Consider the following 26,669-nt stretch of genomic DNA (forward strand, 5'->3'; position numbering starts at 1 on the left):
GTTTATTTTTCATGTAACATCAGGAACAAGAAAAGCTTATTCGAAAGAATAAAAACAGGGGAGAGAAATGTGGGTTTTCATTACCAGAATGCAATAATATTATCTTTATGTTGAATGAGCCCAGAAGGATTTTAAACCATGATTTTTGTCCTTTCCCCCCTGAGGTTTGGGATTAATCTGATTTAGAAGGCTTCTAGCAATTTACGTCTCTATTTCCCTGACCTTGGTGGATGAGCGGCTTCTCCAGAGAGGGGATCTGCTATGAGACTACAGGTGTAGGATTGATGCCTCATGACACGTAAAGTTAAAACCTCAAAATTACCCTTTCCCAGTGCTAACATACTTCACAAAGAAATGGGGGGAGAATTTCTCACTGTGTTTGGCCCAAGGGCCATTACAGATTCTCACCAGCCCAATGTTTTTCACTCAAATGTCGTTAGGGAGGTCATTATTCTAATTCTTCCATATCTGTGGCTCTGCAGGTTGGCATGACTATTATTCATTAACCTGCCTTCCATCTCACCCAGGCTTGGTCATCACACCCTTAGTTTTCCAGCTGCATTTTGAGTCTTGAGAATTACTCCAGTAATGGCTTTGGCATGGGCAGAGAGGAGCCCCTGAAAGGAACTTAATAATTCAAGATGAATTTGGGAGTTAGAATCAAGTCTAGATCATCTCGACCAAGAACCAAAACATATTCATACAACTAAATAAAACAGCAGTTCATAAATCTGGGTTACAGGATTAACCAAGATGGTGGAATAGAAGGACGTGCTCTCACGCCCTCTTGCAAGAGCACCAGAATCACAACTGGCTGCTGGACAATCATTGACAGGAAGACCCTGGACTTCACCAAGGAGGATACCCCACGTCCAAGGACAGAGGAGAAGCCACAGTGAGATAGTAGGAGGGGCGCAATCAGAGTAAAATCTAATCCCATAACTGCTGGGTGGGTGACTCACAGACTGGCAAACACTTATACCACAGAAGTCCACCCACTGGAGTGAAGGTTCTGAGCCCCATGTCAGGCTTCCCAACCTGGGGGTCCGGCAACGGGAGGAGGAATTCCTAGAGAATCAGACTTTGAAGCCTAGTGGGAATTGATTGCAGGACTTCGACAGGACTGGGGGAAACAGAGACCCCACTCTTGGAGGGCACACACAAAGTAGTGTGCGCATCGGGACCCAGGGGAAGGAGCAGTGACCCTGGGGGAGAGTGAACCAGACCTACCTGCTGGTGTTGGGGGGTCTCCTGCAGAGGCCGGGGGGTGGCTCTGTTTCACTGTGGGGACAAGGACTCTGGCAGCGGAGGTTCTGGGAAGTGCTCCTTGGCGTGAGCCCTCCCAGAGTCTGCCATTAACGCCACCAAAGAGCCCACGTAGGCTCCAGTGATGGGTTGCCTCAGGCAAAACAACCAACAGGGAGGGAACCCAGCCCCATCCATCAAGTGGATTAAAGTTTTACTGAGCTCTGACCGCCACAGCAACAGTCAGCTCTACCCACCACCAGAGCCTCCCATCAAGCCTCTTAGATAGCCTCAACCACCAGAGGGCAGACAGCAGAAGCAAGAAAAACTACAATCCTGCAGCCTGTGGACCAAAAACCACAGTTAGAGAAAGAAAGACAAGATGAAAAGGCAGAGGGCTATGTACCAGATGAAGGAACAAGAAAAAACCCCAGAAAAACAACTAAATGAAGTGGAGATAGGCAACCTTCCAGAAAAAGAATTCAGAATAATGATAGTGAAGATGATCCAGGACCTCGGAATAAGAATGGAGGCAAAGATTGAGAAGATGCAAGAAATGATTAACAAAGACCTAGAAGAATTAAAGAACAAACAAACAGAGATGACCAATACAATAACTGAAATGAAAACTACACTAGAAGGAATCAATAGCAGAATAACTGAGGCAGAAGAACGGATAAGTGACCTGGAAGACAGAATGGTGGAATTCACTGCTGCGAAACAGACTAAAGAAAAAAGAATGAAAAGAAATGAAGACAGCCTAAGAGACCTCTGGGAAAACATTAAACGCAACAACATTTGCATTATAGGGGTCCCAGAAGGTGAAGAGAGAGAGAAAGGACCTGAGAAAATATTTGAAGAGATTATAGTCGAAAACTTCCCTAACATGGGAAAGGAAATAGCCACCCAAGTCCAGGAAGCGCAGAGAGTCCCATACAGGATAAACCCAAGGAGAAACACGCCAAGACACATAGTAATCAAAGTGGCAAAAATTAAAGACAAAGAAAAATTATTGAAAGCAGCAAGGGAAAAACAACAAATAACATACAAGGGAACTCCCATAAGGTTAACAGCTGATTTCTCAGCAGAAACTCTGCAAGCCAGAAGGGAGTGGCATGATATACTTAAAGTGATGAAAGGGAAGAACCTACAACCAAGATTACTCTACCCGGCAAGGATCTCATTTAGATTTGATGGAGAAATCAAAAGCTTTACAGACAAGCAAAAGCTAAGAGAATTCAGCACCACCAAACCAGCTCTACAACAAATGCTAAAGGAACTTCTCTAAGTGGGAAACACAAGAGAAGAAAAGGACCTACAAAAACAAACCCAAAACAATTAAGAAAATGGTCATAGGAACATACACATCGATAATTACCTTAAACGTGAATGGATTAAATGCCCCAACCAAAAGACATAGACTGGCTGAATGGATACAAAAACAAGACCCATATATATGCTGTCTACAAGAGACCCACTTTAGACCTAGGGACACATACAGACTGAAAGTGAGGGGATGGAAAAAGATATTCCATGCAAATGGAAATCAAAAGAAAGCTGGAGTAGCTATACTCATATCAGATAAAATAGACTTTAAAATAAAGAATGTTACAAGAGACAAGGAAGGACACTACATAATGATCAAGGGATCAATCCAAGAAGAAGATATAACAATTATAAATATATATGCACCCAACATAGGAGCACCTCAATACATAAGGCAACTGCTAACAGCTATAAAAGAGGAAATTGACAGTAACACAATCATAGTGGGGGACTTTAACACCTCACTTACACCAATGGACAGATCATCCAAAATGAAAATAAATAAGGAAACAGAAGCTTTAAATGACACAATAGACCAGATAGATTTAATTGATATATATAGGACATTCCATCCAAAAACAGCAGATTACACGTTCTTCTCAAGTGCGCACGGAACATTCTCCAGGATAGATCACATCCTGGGTCACAAATCAAGCCTCAGTAAATTTAAGAAAACTGAAATCATATCAAGCATCTTTTCTGACCACAACGCTATGAGATTAGAAATGAATTACAGGGAAAAAAACGTAAAAAAGACAAACACATGGAGGCTAAACAATACGTTACTAAATAACCAAGAGATCACTGAAGAAATCAAAGAGGAAATAAAAAAATACCTAGAGACAAATGACAATGAAAACACGACGACCCAAAACCTATGGGATGCAGCGAAAGCAGTTCTAAGAGGGAAGTTTATAGCTATACAAGCCTACCTCAAGAAACAAGAAAAATCTCAAGTAAACAATCTAACCTTACACCTAAAGAAACTAGAGAAAGAAGAACAAACAAAACCCAAAGTTAGCAGAAGGAAAGAAATCATAAAGATCAGAGCAGAAATAAATGAAATAGAAACAAAGAAAACAATAGCAAAGATCAATAAAACTAAAAGTTGGTTCTTTGAGAAGATAAACAAAATTGATAAGCCATTAGCCAGACTCATCAAGAAAAAGAGGGAGAGGACTCAAATCAATAAAATCAGAAGTGAAAAAGGAGAAGTTACAACAGACACCGCAGAAATACAAAGCATCCTAAGAGACTACTACAAGCAACTTTATGCCAATAAAATGGACAACCTGGAAGAAATGGACAAATTTTTAGAAAGGTATAACCTTCCAAGACTGAACCAGGAAGAAACAGAAAATACAAACAGACCAATCACAAGCAATGAAATTGAAACTGTGATTAAAAATCTTCCAACAAACAAAAGTCCAGGACCAGATGGCTTCACATGTGAATTCTATCAAACATTTAGAGAACAGCTAACACTTATCCTTCTCAAACTCTTCCAAAAAATTGCAGAGGAAGGAACACTCCCAAACTCATTCTATGAGGCCACCATCACCCTGATACCAAAACCAGACAAAGACACTACAAAAAAAGAAAATTACAGACCAATATCACTGATGAATATAGATGCAAAAATCCTCAACAAAATACTAGCAAACAGAATCCAACAACACATTAAAAGGATCATACACCACGATCAAGTGGGATTTATCCCACGGATGCAAGGATTCTTCAATATACGCAAATCAATCAATGTGATACACCATATTAACAAATTGAAGAATAAAAACCATATGATCATCTCAATAGATGCAGAGGAAAGCTTTTGACAAAATCAACACCCATTTATGATAAAAACTCTCCAGAAAGTGGGCGTAGAGGGAACCTACCTCAACATAATAAAGGCCATATATGACAAACCCACAGCAAACATCATTCTCAATGGTGAAAAACTGAAAGCATTTCCTCTAAGATCAGGAACGAGACAAGGATGTCCACTCTCACCACTATTATTCAACATAGTTCTGGAAGTCCTAGCCACAGCAATCAGAAAAGAAAAAGAAATTAAAGGAATACAAATTGGAAAAGAAGAAGTAAAACTGTCACTGTTTGCGGATAGCATGATACTATACATAGAGAATCCTAAAACTGCCACCAGAAAACTGCTAGAGCTAATCAATGAATATGGTAACGTTGCAGGATACAAAATTAATGCACAGAAATCTCTTGCATTCCTATACACTAATGATGAAAAATCTGAAAGAGAAATTATGGAAACACTCCCATTTACCATTGCGACAAAAAGAATAAAATACCTAGGAATAAACCTACCTAGGGAGACAAAAGACCTGTATGCAGAAAACTATAAGACACTGATGAAAGAAATTAGAGATGATACCAACAGATGGAGAGATATACCATGTTCTTGGATTGGAAGAATCAACATTGTGAAAATGAGTATACTACCCAAAGCAATCTACAGATTCAATGCAATCCCTATCAAATTACCAATGGCATTTTTTACGGAGCTAGAACAAATCATCTTAAAATTTGTATGGAGACACAAAAGACCCCGAATAGCCAAAGCAGTCTTGAGGCAAAAGAAATGGAGCTGCAGGAATCAGACTCCCTGACTTCAGACTATACTACAAAGCTACAGTAATCAAGACAATATGGTACTGGCACAAAAACAGAAGCATAGATCAATGGAACAAGATAGAAAGCCCAGAGATTAACCCACGCACCTATGGTCAACTAATCTATGACAAAGGAGGCAAAGATATACAATGGAGAAAAGACAGTCTCTTCAATAAGTGGTGCTGGGAAAACTGGACAGCTACATGTAAAAGAATGAAATTAGAATACTCCCTAACACCATACACAAAAATAAACTCAAAATGGATTAGAGACCTAAATATAAGACTGGACACTATAAAACTCTTAGAGGAAAACATAGGAAGAACACTCTTTGACATAAATCACAGCAAGATCTTTTTTGATCCACCTCCTAGAGTAATGGAAATAAAAAGAAAAATAAACAAATGGGACCTAATGAAACTTCAAAGCTTTTGCACAGCAAAGGAAACCATCAACAAGACGAAAAGACAACCCTCAGAATGGGAGAAAATATTTGCAAACGAATCAACGGACAAAGGATTAATCTCCAAAATATATAAACAGCTCATTCAGCTCAATATTAAAGAAACAAACACCCCAATCCAAAAATGGGCAGAAGACCTAAATAGACATTTCTCCAAAGAAGACATACAGACGGCCACGAAGCACATGAAAAGATGCTCAACATCACTAATTATTAGAGAAATGCAAATCAAAACTACAATGAGGTATCACCTCACTCCTGTTAGAATGGGCATCATCAGAAAATCTACAAACAACAAATGCTGGAGAGGGTGTGGAGAAAAGGGAACCCTCTTGCACTGTTTTTGGGAATGTAAATTGATACAGCCACTATGGAGAACAATATGGAGGTTCCTTTAAAAACTAAAACTAGAATTACCATATGACCCAGCAATCCCACTACTGGGCATATACCCAGAGAAAACCGTAATTCCAAAAGACACATGCACCCGAATGTTCATTGCAGCACTATTTACAATAGCCAGGTCATGGAAGCAACCTAAATGCCCATCAACAGACGAATGGATAAAGAAGTGGTGGTCCATATATACAATGGAATATTACTCATCCATAAAAAGGAACGAAATTGAGTCGTTTGTTGAGAAGTGGATGGATCTAGAGACTGTCATACAGAGTGAAGTAAGTCAGAAAGAGAAAAACAAATATCGTATATTAATGCAGGTATGTGGAACCTAGAAAAATGGTACAGATGAGCCGGTTTGCAGGGCAGAAGTTGAGACACAGATGTAGAGAATGGACATATGGACACCAAGGGGGGAAAACTGCGGTGGGGTGGGGATGGTGGTGTGCTGAATTGGGCGATTGGGATTGACATGTATACACTGATGTGTATAAAACTGATGCCTAATAAGAACCAGCAGTATTAAAAAACAAACAAACAAAACAACTAATACTAAACTTTCATTGGGTTATTTGTATGGAAATATGTTAATATAAATGTTTCAGACATTACATGAAATTTCTAAAAATCTTATATTTGTATTTGTATGCAAATATGTTAATATAAATGTTTCAGACATTATATGAAATTTCTAAAAATCTTATATTTGTATTTGTATGGAAATATGTATGGAAATATGTTAATATAAATGTTTCAGACATTACATGAAATTTCTAAAAATCTTATATGTTCTGGTATAATGTTATAAGTAATAATCCTAGTTATTACTTAAAATGTATATCTCAAAAATAACTAATTTTCTTGTCAACTGCATTTTTATGAACTTTCATCAAATCTTTAACAGTGGTCATTTTTATGTCTTTTGTCATTTACAGACAGTTCTGGGTGTACTCTGATGCTTTGCAAATATGTTCCTACAAAAGGCTTTCATCTTTAAGAAATTCATGGAAAAGACTCTGACAAGTACAGGTTTCTGGTAACTGACTGTACTGCTGAACTGAATGAATAAGCATTTTCAGAACTCTAATGAAAAACTGATGAACTCATAAAAGTGCTAACAAAAGATCAAGATGAAAAAAAAATTAATTACATGGGACTGAGTGAACTGATGAGGATGAGTATAATTTTTGTGACTTTCTATCTGAATTAAAAAAAAATCCCACAAGAACACAGAGGCAAAGAATATACAAATCAATTTTCACTGCAAATTAAAGGAGCTGTTACAGTGGAGGATTACTGGTCTGAAGTCAATATTATGACATAGTATGAGTGTGTTTCATGTTTGGTAATTGCAATCATTGTTGCTTTTGTTGTGGTCATCCATGTACAATGCTTGGTGTCAGTCTATTTATCTCTTATAAAAATAAAATACAGTGTGTGTGTGTGAAAAAAAAAAAAAAATCTGGGTTACCACCAGAATCAACTGCAAGTCTAGGTCATCTAGACCAAGAATCAAAATGTATTTACATAAATAAATAAAACAGTAGTCCATAAATATGGGTAACCATCAGAATCAACTGTGGACTTTTCAAAAACCATTTTTTATGGGCCCCAATGCCAGAGATCTGAACAAAGGAGGTGTGAGAACTAGTTATATGCTAAAGATAAAGACAGAAAAAAGAATGGATGATCAGTCATTTCCCAATGGAAAATTCTTCTGATGGGACCCCCGTGAAATAAAAATTATAGAGATTGTTTCCTATGTTTTCTTTACAAAATATAAATAATATAATAGAAAACCAGGAACGTATTAGGTATGTAGTGAAAGGCCCCTGGGTATCCTTGACACCCCTCTGTGTGCTCCTTCTTCTTACTTCCTCTTTCTAGGGGCATCCCGACCCTACGTTGTCCATTTCTCTAAGCAATATATAGATCCATATTTTTTAGACTTAAATAGATAGGCTATAAGTAACCTCCTTTTATATTTTATTATTTCTGCTGTGAGTACTGAAACAAAAGTTTGCAAATTCATCTGGATGTGTTTTAGCTGAAGTGTCCAGTTTCAACCAAAGCGCACATTATTTTAGGGACTTTTCACTCCCCGTTCTGTATTTAAGGTGTATAATGCGGTCTGTAACAAATAGCTCATCTATGAAGACCGAACTGACCACTCATATTTAATTAAAACTATAGAATCCTTGTCCCACGATTCATTGGACTGAGTTTAGTTACTTATTTGTTTTAAAAAATGGACATTTTAGCCAAGGCAATTATTTACATGTCACAGCTTTAAAACTTTGAACTTGAAATGGTTACATGGAGTTAGAGAATTTTATACATAATGTCCTAGGTCTGAAACATACACAGCAAAATAGTGAGAGAGAGAAGTGTCTTCAGTGATTATTTACTGAAAACCTAGTATTTCACAGCAAAATGACAACAGTGAGTCACTGCCCTTACTACATCAACAGAGGTAAGAAGGTGATTCTGAATAATAATGCCTGTAGCATTTTAGGGTCTATAAAGCACCTTGCCTTTCACAGGATATTTGATTTGACAGTGATTAAATAAAACCCCCAAACTCTGAGCATCAGGTAGAAAAGACAGTTCACTGAAACCTGTAAAACACTGACGTTAAGAATGCATCTGCAATATTTGCCACATTTTGTGTCATGGATCTCAAAATAAATTTAACAGCCAAATATCCACTTTGCTCTATGTCAGGGCCTCCAATTACTAAAGGGATTTGTTTGGTAGCACTAATGAAAGATTAAACATCTAAAACATATAATTCTGCTGTAAATTGACATACACCAATAAAGTAGCATTTAGGTTAGTTAACCTTCACCTGTACAAAAAAATTAAAGAGGGAGTCCTCTGGGTATTTTTAGATGGAAGACATTATTCTAAGCAGAGAAAAATAATGCAGAATGAATGTGTGTTCAGGGAGACAAAATATTTACAAAACCTCTCCTTGTGCATCTTTGGCTATGCTTACTGGGTGCAAGGTGTTTTTAGGAACATCTAGCCAGATGACATAATGGAAAGTTGGGCTTTTAGACAAGCCTGGGTTTGAATCCCACCTCTCCGGTTTGTAACTTGTGTTGTCATTGTTGTTGTTTTTGATAAGTGACTACCTCCATAAACCTTGGTTTTCCCAAGTGTAAAATATTAATGCCCAATTTTGAGAACTGTGAGGATTAAGTGAAAATTATAAAACTAATAGCAAATATTTATTGAGACTTTCCTGTATGTCAAGTGTTATATTAAAGGCCATTTACATGTATTTTAGTCCATCTGATTGCCACAACACCCCCTAAGGGGCAGGATACTATTAAGGCCCCCATTTTATAAAGTTGTAAGTAGATGCTGAGACTAGGAAAGGTTGACTTTTGCAAGAGTCATAGAAATGATAGGTGATGGTTCTGGGAATGAAACCAGGCCATCTGGCTCCAGAGTCCGCCCTCTTCATCAGGACTTTAGTTCTGATGACCTTTCCCCTTCACCCTCACTCCATCTCCAGCATCCCCCATCCGGCCCACCTAAGCTGCCTGTGAGTTTGAGAAAACAAGGAAAAAATAAGCAAATAGGAACGGGAGAATAACAGGGAGCCTAGTTAATTTTTCTTTCAGTGCTTTGATCCAAATGGCATCATGCAAATCAAAATTAGCCAATTAGAAATGGAAAAACTCAATGATTTGATAGTTACTTAGAAGAAGGCTTGAGGGTTTAGTATGAGAGAGGAAGTTTCCCACAGGGAACGACAGGCTTATCCTCCCTTCTCCTGCCTAGAGAGCCAGGGACCAGGGGTTTTGCCCCCAAATCACCAGGAGGGGAAGAAAAGTCAGAGATACGTACCTGCCAGGGGGAAGTGTGGGCTTGGAGGCCCACTGTACACCCAAACCCATCCCCTGAGCACCAAAGTTGATTTTGGTTTACCAAACTCAGGCAAATTGGATTCATTTTCAGAGCAGAGATGCAAATTATAAGGCAATTGCACAAGATAAAAGCTACTGCATCCTGAAGATACTAATTCTTCAGCAGTAAATAACAAGCATTAGCTATAAACATAGGCAAGACACTTTTCTTCATGGCTTTAATCAAAGGATAAAAGTTCTCTGGCAAATTACAGCTCTCTTGACAGTTCTTTCCAGATGAAAATAATAAATACCAGTCAAGTAAAATCATTTTGATTTTTAAGATGTTGGTTTCTCCTTTCTCTGCACAACAAATATTAGGAATCCTTTTGGATTGAAAGCAAGCCGCTATGTGAAGATTCCTCCACATCTTGTCACTTCTTTGCTAAGTGGCTTTGCACTGGAGTGACGTGTACATGAACATCACTTACAGTGTCTGTTAAAATGCAGAGTCCTGGGTCCCACATCAGACCTACTGAACCAGCATAGGGGGCAGATAGGTTTCTGTCCTACTGAAACCTATTTCGAGTAATTGTGAATACACAATACACTGTTGGCTCAGGAGCACAACTTACTCGTTACCACTGAGGGGTACAGCAGATGTGAAAAGTATCAGGGCAGAGATTTCTCACCCCAATTAATGAGGCAGATTTCTGAATGTTCAAGTGGTCAATTTTATAAAAGTTCAAACTAGTTATTCAAACTACACAAGCGATATGATCAGAGGAAAGTTTTTTTTTTTTTTTTAAGAATTTAAGCTAAAAGGCAATAATTAATAGTGAGAGAATTTAGTGTCTAATTAAGTGAACTAGGCAGGGCCACAAACAAACTCTATACCACAAACATTCTCCCTAAGTGACACCTTAGCCTGTCTTAGGGACGTGAAAACTGAGGGTAAGATTAAAATTAAGAAACATGCATAAGGTCCTAGGGAAAAGATGTGGTGGGTTGGGCGTTCTATTTACATCTTCATATCAGTTTCTTCTCACCATCACTCAATACATTTGATAGGGTTTCCCCCATTTGAAAAATGAGGAAATGAATGTTCAGAGAGGTTAAGAGGCTGGCCCAAAAGTCACACAGCTAATAAATTAGCAGAGCTAATACTCCTATGGAGCCTCTGACTGATGTCAAAGTGTATTAACTCCTGGACTTTATTGAGAGCTAAAGTGTCCTCTAAGTTCATGAATTGAAAAGATTACCAAATCTCCTTGTGGAAGGGACCCAAGAAACTCCTCAGTGAATGCAAGACTTTATTTGTTTGTTTCTTTAATTTTAAAATCACAGTTCTTTAAAGAATTCCTTTCCTTGTTCTTCCCAAAGCAATCTGAAAAAGTAATTGCTAATGTATCAACAGTTAATAAGAGACACTTCCCACTGCATTAACACTATAAAATTAAGTATGTAAGTAGAGGATTCAAGCACCATAAACAGAAGAGTGTAAGCAAGCATATTTTATAAATAGCTCTATAAAATTCTAGATTACCTGCCTGCCATAAATCTCTCTCTTTAATATACCTAAAGCACTCTCCCACCCAAAGACACGTGTAATAATTGTTCTAAAAGCTCACATTAAACTTATTCAGTAGCATCCCTTTTAAAGGACTGAACATTGCCTTAAGGATTTGACTAGCTGGATTACATTTTGGAGTATGATTTGGGAACTTGATTAGTGGAAATTCTGGCCTTTGTCAGTGATACCAAAATAAGGGAGATTCCGGATAGAAATTCCAGAAAACCCACACCTCTGACTGCTCACTGAAATACAAGGACATATCATCTGCTTCTTCATGTTAACTGAAGTTAGAAGCTTAGAAGTATTTGTTCTGTCATGCTAAGTACCATTATCATCTCCATTTTCCTCCCCACACTGCCCAAGAGAGCCACAGTAAACAATGGTAAGATGCAGGTTCTCAGGAAGCTTACATTCTCCAGGGACTAAAGAAATAATATGAGTACAGGGGAAAAAAAGTAACATACAAACAAATAAAAGACAGTGAAGAGGGCCTTGAAGGAAATCAAATAAGGCGTAGACAAAAAATGTTGCCTGCCATTTTAGTGAACAAAGAATGCTGCCTGTCATCAAGCCATCAGCCAGGGCAGCGGCCCCTACAGGGCACCCTGAGGGCAACTCAAGTTGGAGAAAAACAGGATACTGGCCCTAGATAGTAAAGACGCATGTCAAAGGAATAATATCAATGAGCTGAACTCTTGCATCTTCCCATACATAGAAAAGCACTAAAAAACCATTAACTTGAGATGTCTGTTTTTTGTGATTATCAGCAATCTTTTGATGTTTGACTACATTTTTTTTTTTTCAGCAAAACTCCTGTATATCCTGGTTCCTCCTTGACCTCTTGGGAACAGTCCCTCAGAGCTCTCTGAGAGGCTGTCTTCCCAGGCTAATCTCCTCAGTAAGGTCCCCGAATAAAACACAACTCGCAACTTTTAGGTTTTTGTTTTTGTTTTTAGTCGACAAAGGCAAACGGGATAGGAAGTAAGGGGTTTAGGAGGGCTACTCAGATGGGAGGGGCTGGTCAGGGAAGGCTGATGACCCAGCAACATATGGCTGTATAGGTACATGGTAATATGGATATGCATATGGTGATATATGGCTGAGACCAGAAGAAAGGGATCATTTCTCAAGCCTGCAGGATATCAAAATTGCTGCAATAATCACCTGGTGGAGAGCAGTGCCCTCCTACTTTTAGACTCAAACGGGAGAGTTAATAAAAAATCGAGAAATAAGAGGTCACATTTTTAGTTTGATATTTCCCTTTCGTTACAAATGCCTTACTGAGTAAGCTAGGCCACCCTTGTTCTTTGCAAAGAAGAATTTAAAGCCCACAAAACAAAAAAACCCTAAAGGGGCACCACGTTCAAGAGGCTCGCTCAGTGGTGCACTTCCGCTAACAACAGCAAGGGAAGGGATCATTGCTGGGCTTATTGCTCTTACCACCCAACACGAGACAAAAATGGTTTAGGGCCCAGGCGTCAGGCGGGGTACCAAGAGTCAGACACAGAAGCAAAGAGGAAGAAAATAGTCACTGCGCTTTCCATGGCAGGCTGTCAGAGAGTGCCTCATAATGTTCAACTGTGTGAATTTCAAAATCTGAAATGCTTAGTCATGATTTGTAGCTTTCAAAACCTGGCAGCTAAATATTGACCATGTGGCATTGAGGCAGGAGGTAGATGGGCCCCAGGCTAGACATTGACAACTGGCCTCCTGTTCACACTTCCTGAGGTGAGAAGAAGATGGGCTTCAGGCCGGACATTCATTACCAGCCCCTTGTTTACTTTTCCTGAGGCAAGAGACAAGCGGGCCCCGGACTACACATTTATGAGCGGACTCCTGTCTGTATTTCGAGATCTGCACTTTGATATGAGAAACAACAACAGGAATAGGGTAGATAATCGGACATTGGACACTTTTATGGCAGGGACAGAGAGGGGCTAAAACCTGCTAAAAGATCAAGAGGTCATACATTTCCCATCCTTGAGGCAAGGGAAACATTGCGCATGCGCAGAAAGGCTCCTTGGGGGTCAAAAGGAGGGGCACACCCCATAATACGTGATGCTAAGGCTGTCCCATAGACCTCTGGGCTGAAATCCATCTTGGAGAAACGTTGCGCACGCACGTTGGGGAGGGTCCTAGGGCAGGGCAGATGTGGAAGAAGAAACCAGGTAATTGGCCAAAGGTAAACAAAGACCCGGAAGAACTGCCCTGTATAAATGACCTAACCACCTCTTCACTGCCTTCCTCCTCATTCAGGAGGATGCCCACACCCTTCCTCTCCCGGAGTGCATCTCTGCCTTGCTTCTGTCCTAACTAAACAAACGGTTTCTCTGTGTGCTCTCCCACCTGTTGTTGTGCTATATCTCTAATAATAAACTTGTACCTGTTTTTACAGTTTTTGCTTCCGTGAGAAATGCATTTTTCACTGGGGGCAAGAGCCAGGGGGTGTGGTGGCCAGGATTCCTGGTTTTCATCCAGGCTACCCAGGTTCAATTCCTGGGCAGGGGATTAAGATCTCGCTTCACGCCACCACTCACTGCTGCCTCTCCGAGATTAGCTTTACTCCCTGGAGGGGCCGACTCCTGGCTTCCTTGGGTCAAGGTTATGTGGCCATCACCACCTACTACTTTTATCACCATAAAACAGCAAGGCTGGTAAATATTTACATTTTGAGAAGTATCATGCGGTGTGCTTGTTAACAATGAAGATTCCCAAGCCCTAAACACAAAGATTCTAAATCAGGAAATTTAGAATAAAAACAGAATCAACCTTTTTATTAAAGTAACATCAAAATTAATTCTCAGGTAGGTAGTATAAGAATCACACTTAGAAAAAATAGATTAGACAACTTGTGATATGTAGACTTGGTCTAAAAGGACAGTTTTCAAAACTTTGTCATCCACTGAGGTTTTAGTTGTATGTACGGCTCACCCTTAATACTTGGGGGTTAGGAGTTCCGACCCTCCCTCAAAGTAGAAAATCCATGTATAATTCACAGGCAGCCCTCCATACACGCAGTTCTGCACCTGCAGATTCAACCAACCACCTACCTGTAGTACTGTAGTATTTACTACTGAAAAAAATTCCTGTATAAGTGAACCCTCACAGTTCAAAGTCCTGTTACTCAAGGGTCAAATGCATATGGATGTTTTCTTTTAGCCATTTAACATTACACAAATGATTTGAGATGGCCCTGCTAATTCATACAGGGGAAATTAGGGATCATACAGGAAACAACTGAAAGATGTCCAAAAGAACATAATCTGCCAATTAAAAAAAAGAACTGTAAAAAAAAATCAACTTAAGCTAAATTACAATGGCAGTGACGATAAGAACCACATTCAACAATTTATATATGAGTGCCGTACTCCAAAAATTACTCCATCACCCCACCATCAAAGCTAACGAAACCATCAAAAATTTTGGCCAGATCATTGGGACATGAAAAAGTAGTCGGTACTAGAGTCAGAGAGTCTACAGCCATGGTGCTCAGCCCTGCTAGACTTGGTGCTTGTTGGGGTTTTTTATTGTGCTTTATTTTATTATCATTCTTAATTGAGATATATGTCAAATAACATAAAATTTACCACTTAAAAATGTACGATTCAGTGGGTTTAAAAAATATCCATAATGTTGCACAACCATCGCCACTAATTCCATATTTTTATCACCCTAAAAAGAAACTCTTACCTGTTAGTAGTCGTTTCTCCCTCCCTTCTTCCTCCAGCCCCTGGCAACCACTAATCTACTTTTTGTCTCTATTCAGTGCCTGCTCGTCTAGGAAAATGCCCCGTTTAGATTAACACCCCATTCAGATTCCCAAAATAAAATTTTGAGATCATATAACCTATATATTCATATAAATTTCAGATATGTTTATGTTGTGCAGACTATCAATCTCTGCATGCCCCTTGACATGGTTTGAATTTCTCCCATGTTACTAGCTATGCCTCTGCAGCATTACTTTCAATGGCTGAAGGAATTTCATCAGATACTGCACAAAGCACCTAACTAATCTGGTGGTGTTGTAATTTATATTTGAATATTGATTTTTTTAAAAATCTAGCGGGACTTCCCTGGTGGTCCAGCGGTTAAGACTCTGCCCTCCCAATGCAGGAGGCCCAGGTTCGTTCCCCGGTCAGGGAACTAGATCCCGCATGCCCCCGTGTGCCGCATAAGACCCGGTGCAGCCAAATAAATAAATAAATGAATATTCTTTAAAAAGAAAAAGAAATCTAGCAACCAGGTTTAAACACTTACATTTTGTATTTCCAAAAACAATTTCAAAACGAAGCTACCGTATTATACTGTATTTTTTTTAGCATTGGCATGTTTAGAAGCCTGGCACGGAGGTGGGGGAAAGCTGTGAAGCCCCTCTGTCCTTATCACACTGTGTGTCTGGAGCAAGGCTAGCTCTTTTTTATCATAAGGAATTTGGTGGCAAACTCTGTAGGACATTTGCTCCTCAAAAGTATTTCCCAGAGATTCTATTTTAAAAGTCCCGCGGGGAGTTATGTTAAGCATTAAAACCATATGCAGACGAATATCAAAAGAGGATGATGTTTATTTGCCATTGTTTGATACCAAGCATTACCTTACTCACTCACAGCCAGTCTCAAAGCCATAAAATCTTATTTCGCAAAATGTAACATAAGCACCCCAGTTAGACTTGCTTCAGATTTCTAACACACACACAAAAAAGAAAAAGAATAAAAAGGCCTTTTCTATGATTTAGGCGTAGGAACTAACTGCATAGGCATTTACATTTGTATGAAGGGGGCTGAAACTCAGCTTCAGAATCAGCCAGGATTTTATTCTTTTATTTTACTTTATTAGGGAAGCAGAGACTATCCTAATAAATCCTCCTTCCGTCTTCTGGCACACTTAAAAACTCATTTTTGAGCTTCACTGACTCCATTATGTTGAACTTTGGTATTAAGTACGAAGGGAGGAAAAGAGTAGGTGTGTGGGTGGAAAGGAGGAGAACAGAGGGAAGCAAAGGGCGAGGAGTGAAGGGACAACCGTGGGGCCACCATATCTGTGAGCCCTCCGCTCAACAATGGCAAAGCAACAATACACGGTGTGGAGAACCAGAAGGCTGCCACAGAGGCGCGGGCATAACGGGAGACCCACCAATCCACATGCGGCATACGTGCTGTTTCCTAGACACTACCTCCCATGAACTCCTTTGACTTCGGTTTCTGTTTCAGGACTCCATGATTTAGTTTCTGTTTTAGCATTTGAACAATAATAACTTTACTACAAAAGGTAAATGTCTTGTAAACTAATGTGAAACATATTGCTTGGCAAAGTTTACAATGTCACGATTTATGGCTCCAACACCGAGGGTCTCTCTGACCTCGAAGATAACATAATGAAGCAGCAATGTGCTCCAAATGACTCAGTGTGATTTTTTTATTAGTTCTCATAATCGCCCCCTATTAATTTGTATGCACATAATAAGCACTCACCTTCACAGTTTGTCCGGCTTCGGGGCCATCCTAGAAATAGGGGGAAAAAAAAAAAAGACAGGTGAGAACAGATAGATGGTATCTCCTGCTTATTCAGAAATATTGCCTGTTAATAATTTAAATCCAATTTCATTGTGTGTTAATTTATAGTTTCCTCATGGGGACCATTCGCTTCAAAGGTACGGGGCCCAACGGTTCTCCATTTCCTCCTGAGAGTAAGAAGTTATGTATAAAAATGATATAAATTATCCAGTGAGTCAACCCCTTTCCTACTTTTCATGCTCTTTGCTTTTGGCTACGGTTTTAATTGCATTAAAGGAAGACTGGAAATATTTGGGGAGGTGAAGTATCACACCTTTCGGTTATCTTTAAACCAGATGTAGCTTAATTAATGCCTGATTACCTTAAGTCTCTACTCAGGAAATTGCTATAAACATAATCCATTAAGCAAGAGGCAAGAATATGGGCTGTCTCATGCAGGAGGAGCGCCCAAGAGTGGGCCCTCTCTGGCTCTTCTGACCTTGGGAGAAAAGGTGCAAGTGTTTATTGTAGCTGAGCTCTTTTCCCATCCTGGGTCCTTCCCTCGGCTTTCTGAAGCCCAACAGAACTATTTGCTTAGCTAAAAATAAGCAAACTCGTCTAGTCATCAGGCACAATACAAAGCAAAAGCAAGTAAGTGCTCAGCTGGTTTGGAATAGCAGAACACGCAATGTTTCTATAATCAGAAATTTCAAAATTGAATGACAACTCTGAAAATTTAGGTAAGTCTTTCTACTTCTAAGACCCAAACTACTTGGGGTGAGAATTCTTGCCCTGCAATGGCGAAGATAAAGCAGACCTGTGTAATCAGTGGTTTTCAAACTTGGAGTCTCAACCTATTTATTAGTGGGTCATAAAGTCAACTTGATGGGTTGTGACCAGCACTGAAGACAAAAGAAATCAGATAACAGAACAAAAACTATTAGACTGCACAGAATAGGTAAACACTGCTTTGTGAAGTTTCTGTTTCCTTTCTCTACATGTCTGTAGGGGGAGAGGGGAATATATGATTGTGAAATAAATATATATCTTACTGTACGTTAAAGTTTTAAAAAGTTTGAAAACACCACATATATGAAAGTACTCTAAGTGCTTTATATAATAGCAACAGTTTCTATATTTTTTAACATCAGTTTCTATATTTTTGGAATTAAGTTTCTAGCAAATCATGTTAGATAACCAGCATTGGCCATTTCCTATGAATGTGAATTTTCTTCTAGTATTCCATTAAACACTGACAGATGTCTTCACCCAGTTGCCTTCATTTGGTCTCTCTGGAAACATGATTTGCAGCATCAGCTTAATAAACACCCTGAGCTTAACTACCTGCTTGAAGGTGACTCAAAGGGGTTAATACACAATACACACAGACAGACAGACAGACACACACACACACACACACACACACCCACAGACACACACAGTATTTTACAAGGAAGTTTAGATACTCTTGACACAGACATGGTGGCAAAAGGTTTTTTTTAAAGAATGCAGATGAGGGAATTCCCTGGCGGTCCAGTGGTTAGGACTCTGCGCTTCCACTGCAGGGGGCACAGGTTCGATCCCTGGTCGGGATACTAAGATCCCGCAGGCCGCATGGCGCGGCTAATAAATAAATAAATAAAAATGCAGATGAGTATTTCTAGTCAGGGCCTTTCACGACCTGAAAACGGTGGCCTCCTCTATCTGTTCTCTTTTAAAGTCTACGGTGGAGAGCTGAGGAGGGTAGAGGAAGGATGATAAATATCCAGTTTACCTAAAGCACTGAGTACAAGGTCTTGCATTATGAAACCATCCACTTCTTTCCAAAGGGTTTTTGGAGAGTCATCAAATCTCAAGGCCACACAAGGCTTTAATTACATATAGATACCCGCAGCTCTTTCCATGGGTGATAGGAAGGGGCTCATGGTATATTACGACCTGAAGATTCACTCAATTCCCACAGCTGATGACCCACCGCGGACCTCCTCCTCCCACACTGACAAGCGTTGGCTCAAACTCGGCCTAAAGATCTCTAGTGATTGGGGGTCTAGCTTCTTTACCAGGAAGTAGGCCACACTGAACACTCAGTCAATCCAGCTTCATACCATAATCGATCCATAATCGATCACTGAGGCTTGAATCAAAAAGGTCAGCCTTGTGAGGGCGAGGCCCTACCTAACCTGCATATCTCTATTCCCCTAGTAATAGAGCAGGGCTCAAAACATATTTATCCTGGCATCAAAATGACATGTCCAGCCCCAGTTCCAATAAAAGATCTGCAATGTCTTCACGCTCACCACATACATCACACGTCCAATACTCCCAGCTGCTTGGTCAACACCCCTGCGCGCGTTGCCTCCGCTGATATTCTACCCTGTTCACCAAGCCCACGTCGGGGCCTTGTGGATAGCAGGGTGGCCCTGGATGAGCGAGCTCTCTATACACTCACCTGCACGGAAAAGGTGAGAGAGGTGCCCTGGAAATGCTTCTCCACCGCCGTCCCAACTCTCTGTGCTGCCTGAAACAGGTCGGCCACTTCATTGGGACGCAGGTCTCGGAAGCGCTCCACTGGCCGGAGGGGACACACGAGGACATCTGCAGTGAGGTCTGTTAAGGTACACTCTGCTTGCTTTAGGGACCATTTTTACCAAGAAGTTTATACCCACAGCCTTGAATCCCCTTGGCCCAGGGCCTGAACTCGCAAAGGCTAAGGAATAAAAGAACAAATATTTACCAACCGCTGAACTCCAAGGAGTTCAAAGAGAGCTTACAAACATGGTTAATTATACTTTAAAGGAGAAGCTATGGCGCACTGAAGAAATTCTCTTAAGAGAAAAAGACATCAGTGTTCAGAGAGACTTAAGTGCTGGCTGAAATAATTATGCCACAAGGCAAGATCTATTCTGGACCGTTATCTCCTGACCCCTATTCTCAAGCTTTGTCTTCTCAAGCAGCCAAAGGCCCTGGGTTGGAAAAAAAACTGGAATATTCAGTTGGTTTTTCTATGAAGAGCATCACAATCAAAACTTCAATTGCAATATCTCTGTAGAGAAATATGTAATCAAAAGACAACAGTATTTTATTTTTAAAAGGAGTATAGAGATTCTGAAAATGTACAGTGAACTTCATTTATAACAAGGAGATGTGCCACACGGTTAAGCAACTAATGACAAGCATTCCTCAAACTGATTATTAAGAATTCAAGAAGGCAGTTGAAGGTAAATCATTAATTTAAAACAAGGGTTGTCTGCTCGTGCAAATGAAACCATCTTAATGTATTCTATTAGTCAGACAAATCAACATATTTACATTATTGGTCTGAACAAACAACAAATTCTAGAGAAAAAGGATGCAAGTTTGATCATTTGTTGGTAGCAAATAAACATTCAGCGTCACATCATCAACAACGTTTCAGTTTCTTTTTGTATTTGAACTCATAAATGTATGGGTATACACATATAGACATGTACACATACATCTGTATACACACACAAGCTACCTTAATTTTTGTTCAGTTTTCAGGTACCAGCAGGAGAAAAAAAGCGAATGTTCTTTTCTGTTTCTTGTTTTAAAAGAGCATGCTTCTGCCTTGAGCCAAGCAGCTAAGGGGCATAATAAAACCACAAGTCTGCAGTTGCTAGTCTCACCAGAATATCAAGCATTTTAGCCCACCATACTATTGGTAGGGCTGAGGACCCAAGGGGAAATGCACTGAGCTCAGCTGGGCGGGCCTGATTTCCATAAGACGGGGAAAAAGAGAGGGAAAACTGATTAATTTTGCTCATAATCAGGAAATTCATGTCAAAGGTAAACTAGGAAAACGAGTATTTGTTTAATCTGAGTTCATTTTTCAAGAGAGGAGAAGGGAGGCCTTCACCCACAGGGCATCTGATACTTAAAAAGATAATTATCCTTCTTTGGCAGGGCTGCTTTATTATCATGGGTCAATGAACCATTTAGAAATGGAGAATTTCCTTTCATTTCCTCTGAGCAAACTGCCAGCCTCCACTCCCACTGAGTTGCTTTTTTTGTTGTTAAAAGAGCCCTTTCCCCATCTTCCTCCTCCCTGCTTTAATTTACACCCTCCCTTAGGCTCTGACTTCACCAAACCACAGCAAGATGACAATTTTGCAAGCTTCCAACAATACTCATAATTACTGTGGTTGGCTATGTCTACACACAGCAACTAGGTGGGGAAGGGAATAACATTCTATTTAAAAAACTGCTTACTGTGAAAACTGGTGGAATGAATCTGGCAATCTTTGTGTCTAACGTTACTTTAGTAATATCAATGACATCTGAAAGGTTTTTTTCAATGCCATAAAAAACTGTATCTTATTAACTGTCCATTTTTTTACCCGATGCTAAGAATCAGCTTGACCCAGGTTTAATGAATCAAACTGTTTATGGAACGGAACCAAAACGGTTGAACGTGTGAGATGTTCTATCTTGTACATACCTAACCACAGGGTGATACATCACATACATTTTTTTACTGTAGCTGAATATTAATATAGAAATACAACATATCACAAAAGATTTCAACAGGCTAAGCACATTCTCATTTAGGTGAATATTTTTCAGCAACCCATTTAGGCAACATTGTCCTGACATAATATTCCCTGCAACCCAACCTTTTGTTAAAAAGTCATCTTATCTGCATATCACACACAGACATTTTGATGCAAAAAATAAGATGAAATGGAGATTACTCTCAAGGGTGCTTACTTCTGCAGGTGGTCATGTGGGAGATCATTGTCTTTGTTCTGTTGGGACCCAGAGGATGGCCAAACAGCCATCTCAGCCTAGAAATGGCCACACAGGTGGGTTCCACATCACTCTACACGGAGGAGGTAGCTGGGTCTGACATTACACACGGTGCGGCTCTGGAGCCTCTGGTTGCAGTGTGAGTAGCTGACCTGGCCAGTAGCAGATTCGCTATCCGTCACACTCCCTGGGGCTATTCTGGGCACTAATGGGGCATCAGAAAGTCAGCATCAACCGTCTTCCCTCAGTTCCTTTACAACCAGAGAAGACAAGAGCCTGAGCCTTAGCCTTACCATAGGCTGCATCCTGACTAATGCCCACCTACCTCCTGAGCCTGTTTCTCCTCACTCCTCTCTAGCATACTACACATCTGCCATATTTGCTTTCTTTCTGTTCTTCAAACACACTAAGCTCCTTCTCAGATTTGGGGGTTTTGTCCTGGTTATTTGTTCTGCCTAGATCAATTCCCCCTGATCTTCACATGGCCAGCTTCTTTCTTATCATTCAGATCCTAATTCCAATGCCACTCTCTCAAAAGAACAATGAACTGCTAGGGACTTCAAACTGCTACTTGCTTACTCACTCTTATATCATCCTATTTTAATCTTTTCACAGCCCCCCTGCCACCAGCTGGCAGTTTTCTTGGCTGGTTACTATGTACCCAGATGAGAAAGGAAGCTCCACAAAAGTAAAGGCTTTGTCTTGTTTATTGCTCTTTCACGGCCACCTACAACACCAGAGACACTTAGTTAAATCTTGCTGGAATGAGAGAATAAATAATAAACCAGACCCTTGTATCAGCCACCTCTGAGTACTAAAACCCTGACAAAATGGAGATGACATTCATTTACTTTTCAATCATCTATACGAGATTGAGATAGTCTGCAATATATTTTCTTGAATTCAAAGAAGTTTATCCTTAAGATCTAGCATGGTTAGAACTAATGTTAGATGAAAGCTGGAGAAATGTAAACTCATTTTTAACATAAACTAATTTTCACATGAGCCGAAAGGAAATAAAATTATGAAGGTAAAAGCCTTTTTTAAAAACCCTTTTATAACTAGAAAGAAGTAGTTTCTAGAATACTCAAGAGTCTCAGATAAACTGTATCTATTAAAGTGCTGCTTTACACTGTGACTGAGACGTGTCACTCATCTGTTCCTTCAATGAACACTGAGCATCACTTAAGTGTAGACACTGTACTTGGCTCTGGGAACAGCAAAGGAGAGTAAGAAGGTGTTCCTGGCCTTCCGGTCCGGGAGACAGGCACTGAAATACACAACCGCAGTACTATTGGGGCACAGATAGAAGCACAGAGGGCTGCCCAATGCAGTGGGCACCTGGGGCACCTGAGTAAGGCAAGGGTTCTAGAGGAACCATGGGGAACCTCTGAGTGGGATGAATTATCCCACGGCTACCTGAAAATATAAAGAGGTTCATAAAGAATTCAAAGCAGATCAGCAAACTTTTTCTGCCAAGGGCCAGATGGTAAATATTTTAGGTTTGGTGGGCCATATGCCTCAGGAGCCACAGATAATACAAACACAAATCGGTGTGGCTATATCCCAGGAAACCTTTATATACAAAAAGAAGAGCCTGGCCAGATTTGGCCGGTGGGCCTTGGAGTGTCAGCCCCTGATTTAGAGGAATCACGTCAGAAAAAAATTAAGTAAAGGAAACTGAAAGTATGGGGGGGAGGGTATTCCTCTTTTCCTAAATTGAGGACTACAATGTTATCTTAATAGCATATTGGACAAATCTTATGTATCTTACAAAAATTACCTTTCTAAGAAAAATATGTGAATACGGTAGAACATTTTCGTGACTCTGTAATAATTCTGATGCCTTTGAAGACTAATCACAACCATAAAATGTGTTGTGGTATTGACACCACATAGATAAATCACGAGTATTACACCCCATCACAACTCAAGGAGTTTCTGCCACTACCAAATGGAAAAATGAAGCATGTGATCTGCAAACACATGAGAGCACCAAAACAGTGTGTTACTCACAAATTCTTCTGAGAATACAATTATTTTCTCAAAATAAGTGCACAAGCCTTAGAAGAAAATACCATATTACCCGAAGACGGTGGGTACCATGTGCTCCATGGTGTTCCTAGACAAGCTACTCAGGGCAAGCAAAGTAATTTTGAAGAACAGCAGACAGCTCTTGAAATTCTACTGCCACTGTTTATATGCCAGTTGTTTTAAGGTAATATCACAGGTGCAACATAATTTAATTTGGAGACTCTTACGCCTTGTTAGCGGGCAAATCCCATATTGTGCATGGGCTACAAGAACACACTTTCTCCTGGGTCCTCTTTGCGTAGAATTAACACCTCTGAAGAGACTTTTTAGCTAACGTGCATGATAACCCTCAAAGAAGGTAATCTACTCAATTGAATTTAATATGTTTATCCAGTACTCACTATGTCTGAAAGCCTGTGAAAGAGATTATCAAATGGGATCTGGCCTCTCCCTATAATCTAAAGGAGACACATTCATTTAGTAATAATAGTTTTTTTTTAAAGAAGAGAAGGTCAATAATTATGATTTAGTTCCTATGGTTGACAAAGGGATTTCTCATAGCAGAGGAAAATCAAAGAAGAGTTTTTAGTGCAGATGAGATTTAAAGTGGACTTTACAAACAGGAGAGTGAACCAACCGGAGGGTTGGCTGGCAACTCACTCATCCATCCATCCCACAACTACAGCCTCCTTTCAGTCTGGGGTTTGTGTGAAAATTTAGGATGCCAAGATGAATGTGACAGAGTAACTGACCTTGAAGTGTTCACACTCTATTATCCCAAACTGTCATGTAGCACAAACAGATCATACGACACAGAGAGATGAGTGCTATTGATAGAAATCAGTACAGAATGTTGTGGGAGCATAGAGAAGGCAGGATCTAACTCTGCCTAGGGGTGTTAGACAAACTTTTCGCTATGGTCCTGCATTTCCATTTTCTAAAATCAGAAACTATTTCTCCAAATTTGGACCAAAATCTATCCTTGAAAATGGCCTAGCAATTTATGCATCAAAGAAAGTTGTCGGGTATTCTTCCTTTGGCCAAAATCACCGTTTCATTTATATATGGACTCTCGTTGACTTCATCTTTCCAACAAACCAATGGAGGACTATTATAATTCCAATTTTGCAGATGAGGAAATTACAGCTCACAGAAAATAAGAAATCTGTGCAAGACAGCACACTCCGTAGGAGACTAAAACTAGAATTCAACCCAAATCTGTCTGATTCCGAAGTCCATGTTATTAAGCATAGCATTGTGATGTTACACTTTGTATAGCTTTCATGACTCAGTCTCTGCCGGTCCTCTCATTAAAAGTGTGCCCTCCATTCCCAGAGTCCTTCTGTTCATGGAAGAGAATCACACTTCATGAAATACAAACATACTGTGCAAAACTGCTAACTGCCTGAGAAAAACCCAGCCTCAAATGAAGAAAGCAGAGGGGACGCACAACCCCACGGTGGAAGGAGGCCTCAGTGCTGCGCAAAGGAAGCCCTGAGTATGCCCTTGTTCTAACAGGGAACTGTGAACAAGGGGATCAAGAATGAGAGAACCATCTTTATCAGCGGGAGGAAGTAAGAGGGATGCAGAGCCTGAATTTTTGCCCTTTTCCAGCTTTGAGCTTCAGTTTCTTAAGGTAACTTGGGCTCCCCTGGGTTGACAGATAGGAGGAAGATTAGGTATTACAGTCTATGTCAATGAGTCAGGCTGTCGGACACATGAAAATCCCATTGCTTGTTGGACAGTCTAATTATTGGGAGCCATTGACTTTCTCATAGCATCATTTATATCACCAAGGACAACCAGAAACTGGGTAATGCCTTTTCTTTCCCTCTTCTCCACTCTCACCGCCAGCCCAGAAGTGACTGTCTCCGTCCTTTTGCATGAACATGTAGGGTGTTTTTGCCATGTTAAAGTGATGTGGCAACGTGCCAGACCCTGTGCTGAACTCTTGCTGACGCACAGCCAGTTCAGAATACACACAATGCAAGAAAGAAATGAAATGGAATCTTTACACCAATGAAACACCTAAAGATATTGTGGTAGCTTATTCACCAATATTAGCACAAGAATCCCTCCCATACTACATGCCCCTTTGCAAAGTGACTTTGCTGGTCCTCTCACCAAAAGTTGGAGTCTATTTCCCTTCCCACTGAGTTTGGACTGGCCTGTGGCTTGCTTTGACCAGTGGAATGTGATAAAAGTGTTGCTATGTGACTTTCCAAGGTCAGGCCTTAACAGACTTTGCAACTTCTGTTTTTTCTGTCTTTTTGGAACCCAGAGACCAACACGCTGTGGAAAAAGTCCAGCTAGGCTACTGGAGACAGGAGCCAAGTGAAAGAGAATTAAGGTACCCCAGCTGATAGCCAACAACTGTCATGAACCACAAAAACAACTGCAAAGGTCTGGTGGAATCAAGAACAAAATGAGATGCTGTAAAAGTGAGAACTGTCCCAACAATATCAAATGATCATTATGTTGCTACACTTTTAATCCAAAAAATTTGATAAGTTTGAAATTTGCTCATCAAGGATAATAACTGATGATTTAAAAAAGAATTTTATGAGCATTTCCATGACAAATATGAAATATTTAAATATAGAGTCGTGACACAGAAATGGAGATGTACTGATTCAGATGATTAATTAAAGACAACAGCAGAATATTATTCTCAGAGTTGCTCAGACTTGCTCCCATCTATTTTTCCAAATCTGATCTACTCTAGGGATTCAGAATAAAAAAGTCACTAAAATAAATCAAACCATCAAAATATCACTGATCCCAATGAAGCTGATTAGCATGTGTATATATGAATATGGAGTAAGTCGACATCAAATAATATGATGAAGAATTAGTCATTCTTCTGA

The 26,669-nt window shown here is 39.9% G+C and overlaps 1 protein-coding gene across 12 annotated transcripts in view; it reads right to left on the reverse strand.

Annotated features, from left to right (window-relative positions):
- The window catches only part of FHIT (fragile histidine triad diadenosine triphosphatase), a 1,509,753-nt gene that overhangs the window by 276,451 nt on the left and 1,206,633 nt on the right, over positions 1-26,669 (reverse strand). For all 12 annotated transcript variants that reach the window (XM_036870236.1, XM_036870232.1, XM_036870237.1 and 9 more), the window contains 2 exons: positions 19,451-19,596; positions 16,981-17,010 (listed from right to left, as the gene is read on the reverse strand). In XM_036870236.1, the coding sequence (XP_036726131.1) occupies positions 16,981-17,010; positions 19,451-19,596 (176 nt within the window). The remainder of the gene's footprint in view (positions 1-16,980; positions 17,011-19,450; positions 19,597-26,669) is intronic.

Source organism: Balaenoptera musculus, chromosome 11 (genome assembly GCF_009873245.2).
Source record: "Balaenoptera musculus isolate JJ_BM4_2016_0621 chromosome 11, mBalMus1.pri.v3, whole genome shotgun sequence".
Lineage (NCBI taxonomy): Eukaryota > Metazoa > Chordata > Mammalia > Artiodactyla > Balaenopteridae > Balaenoptera > Balaenoptera musculus.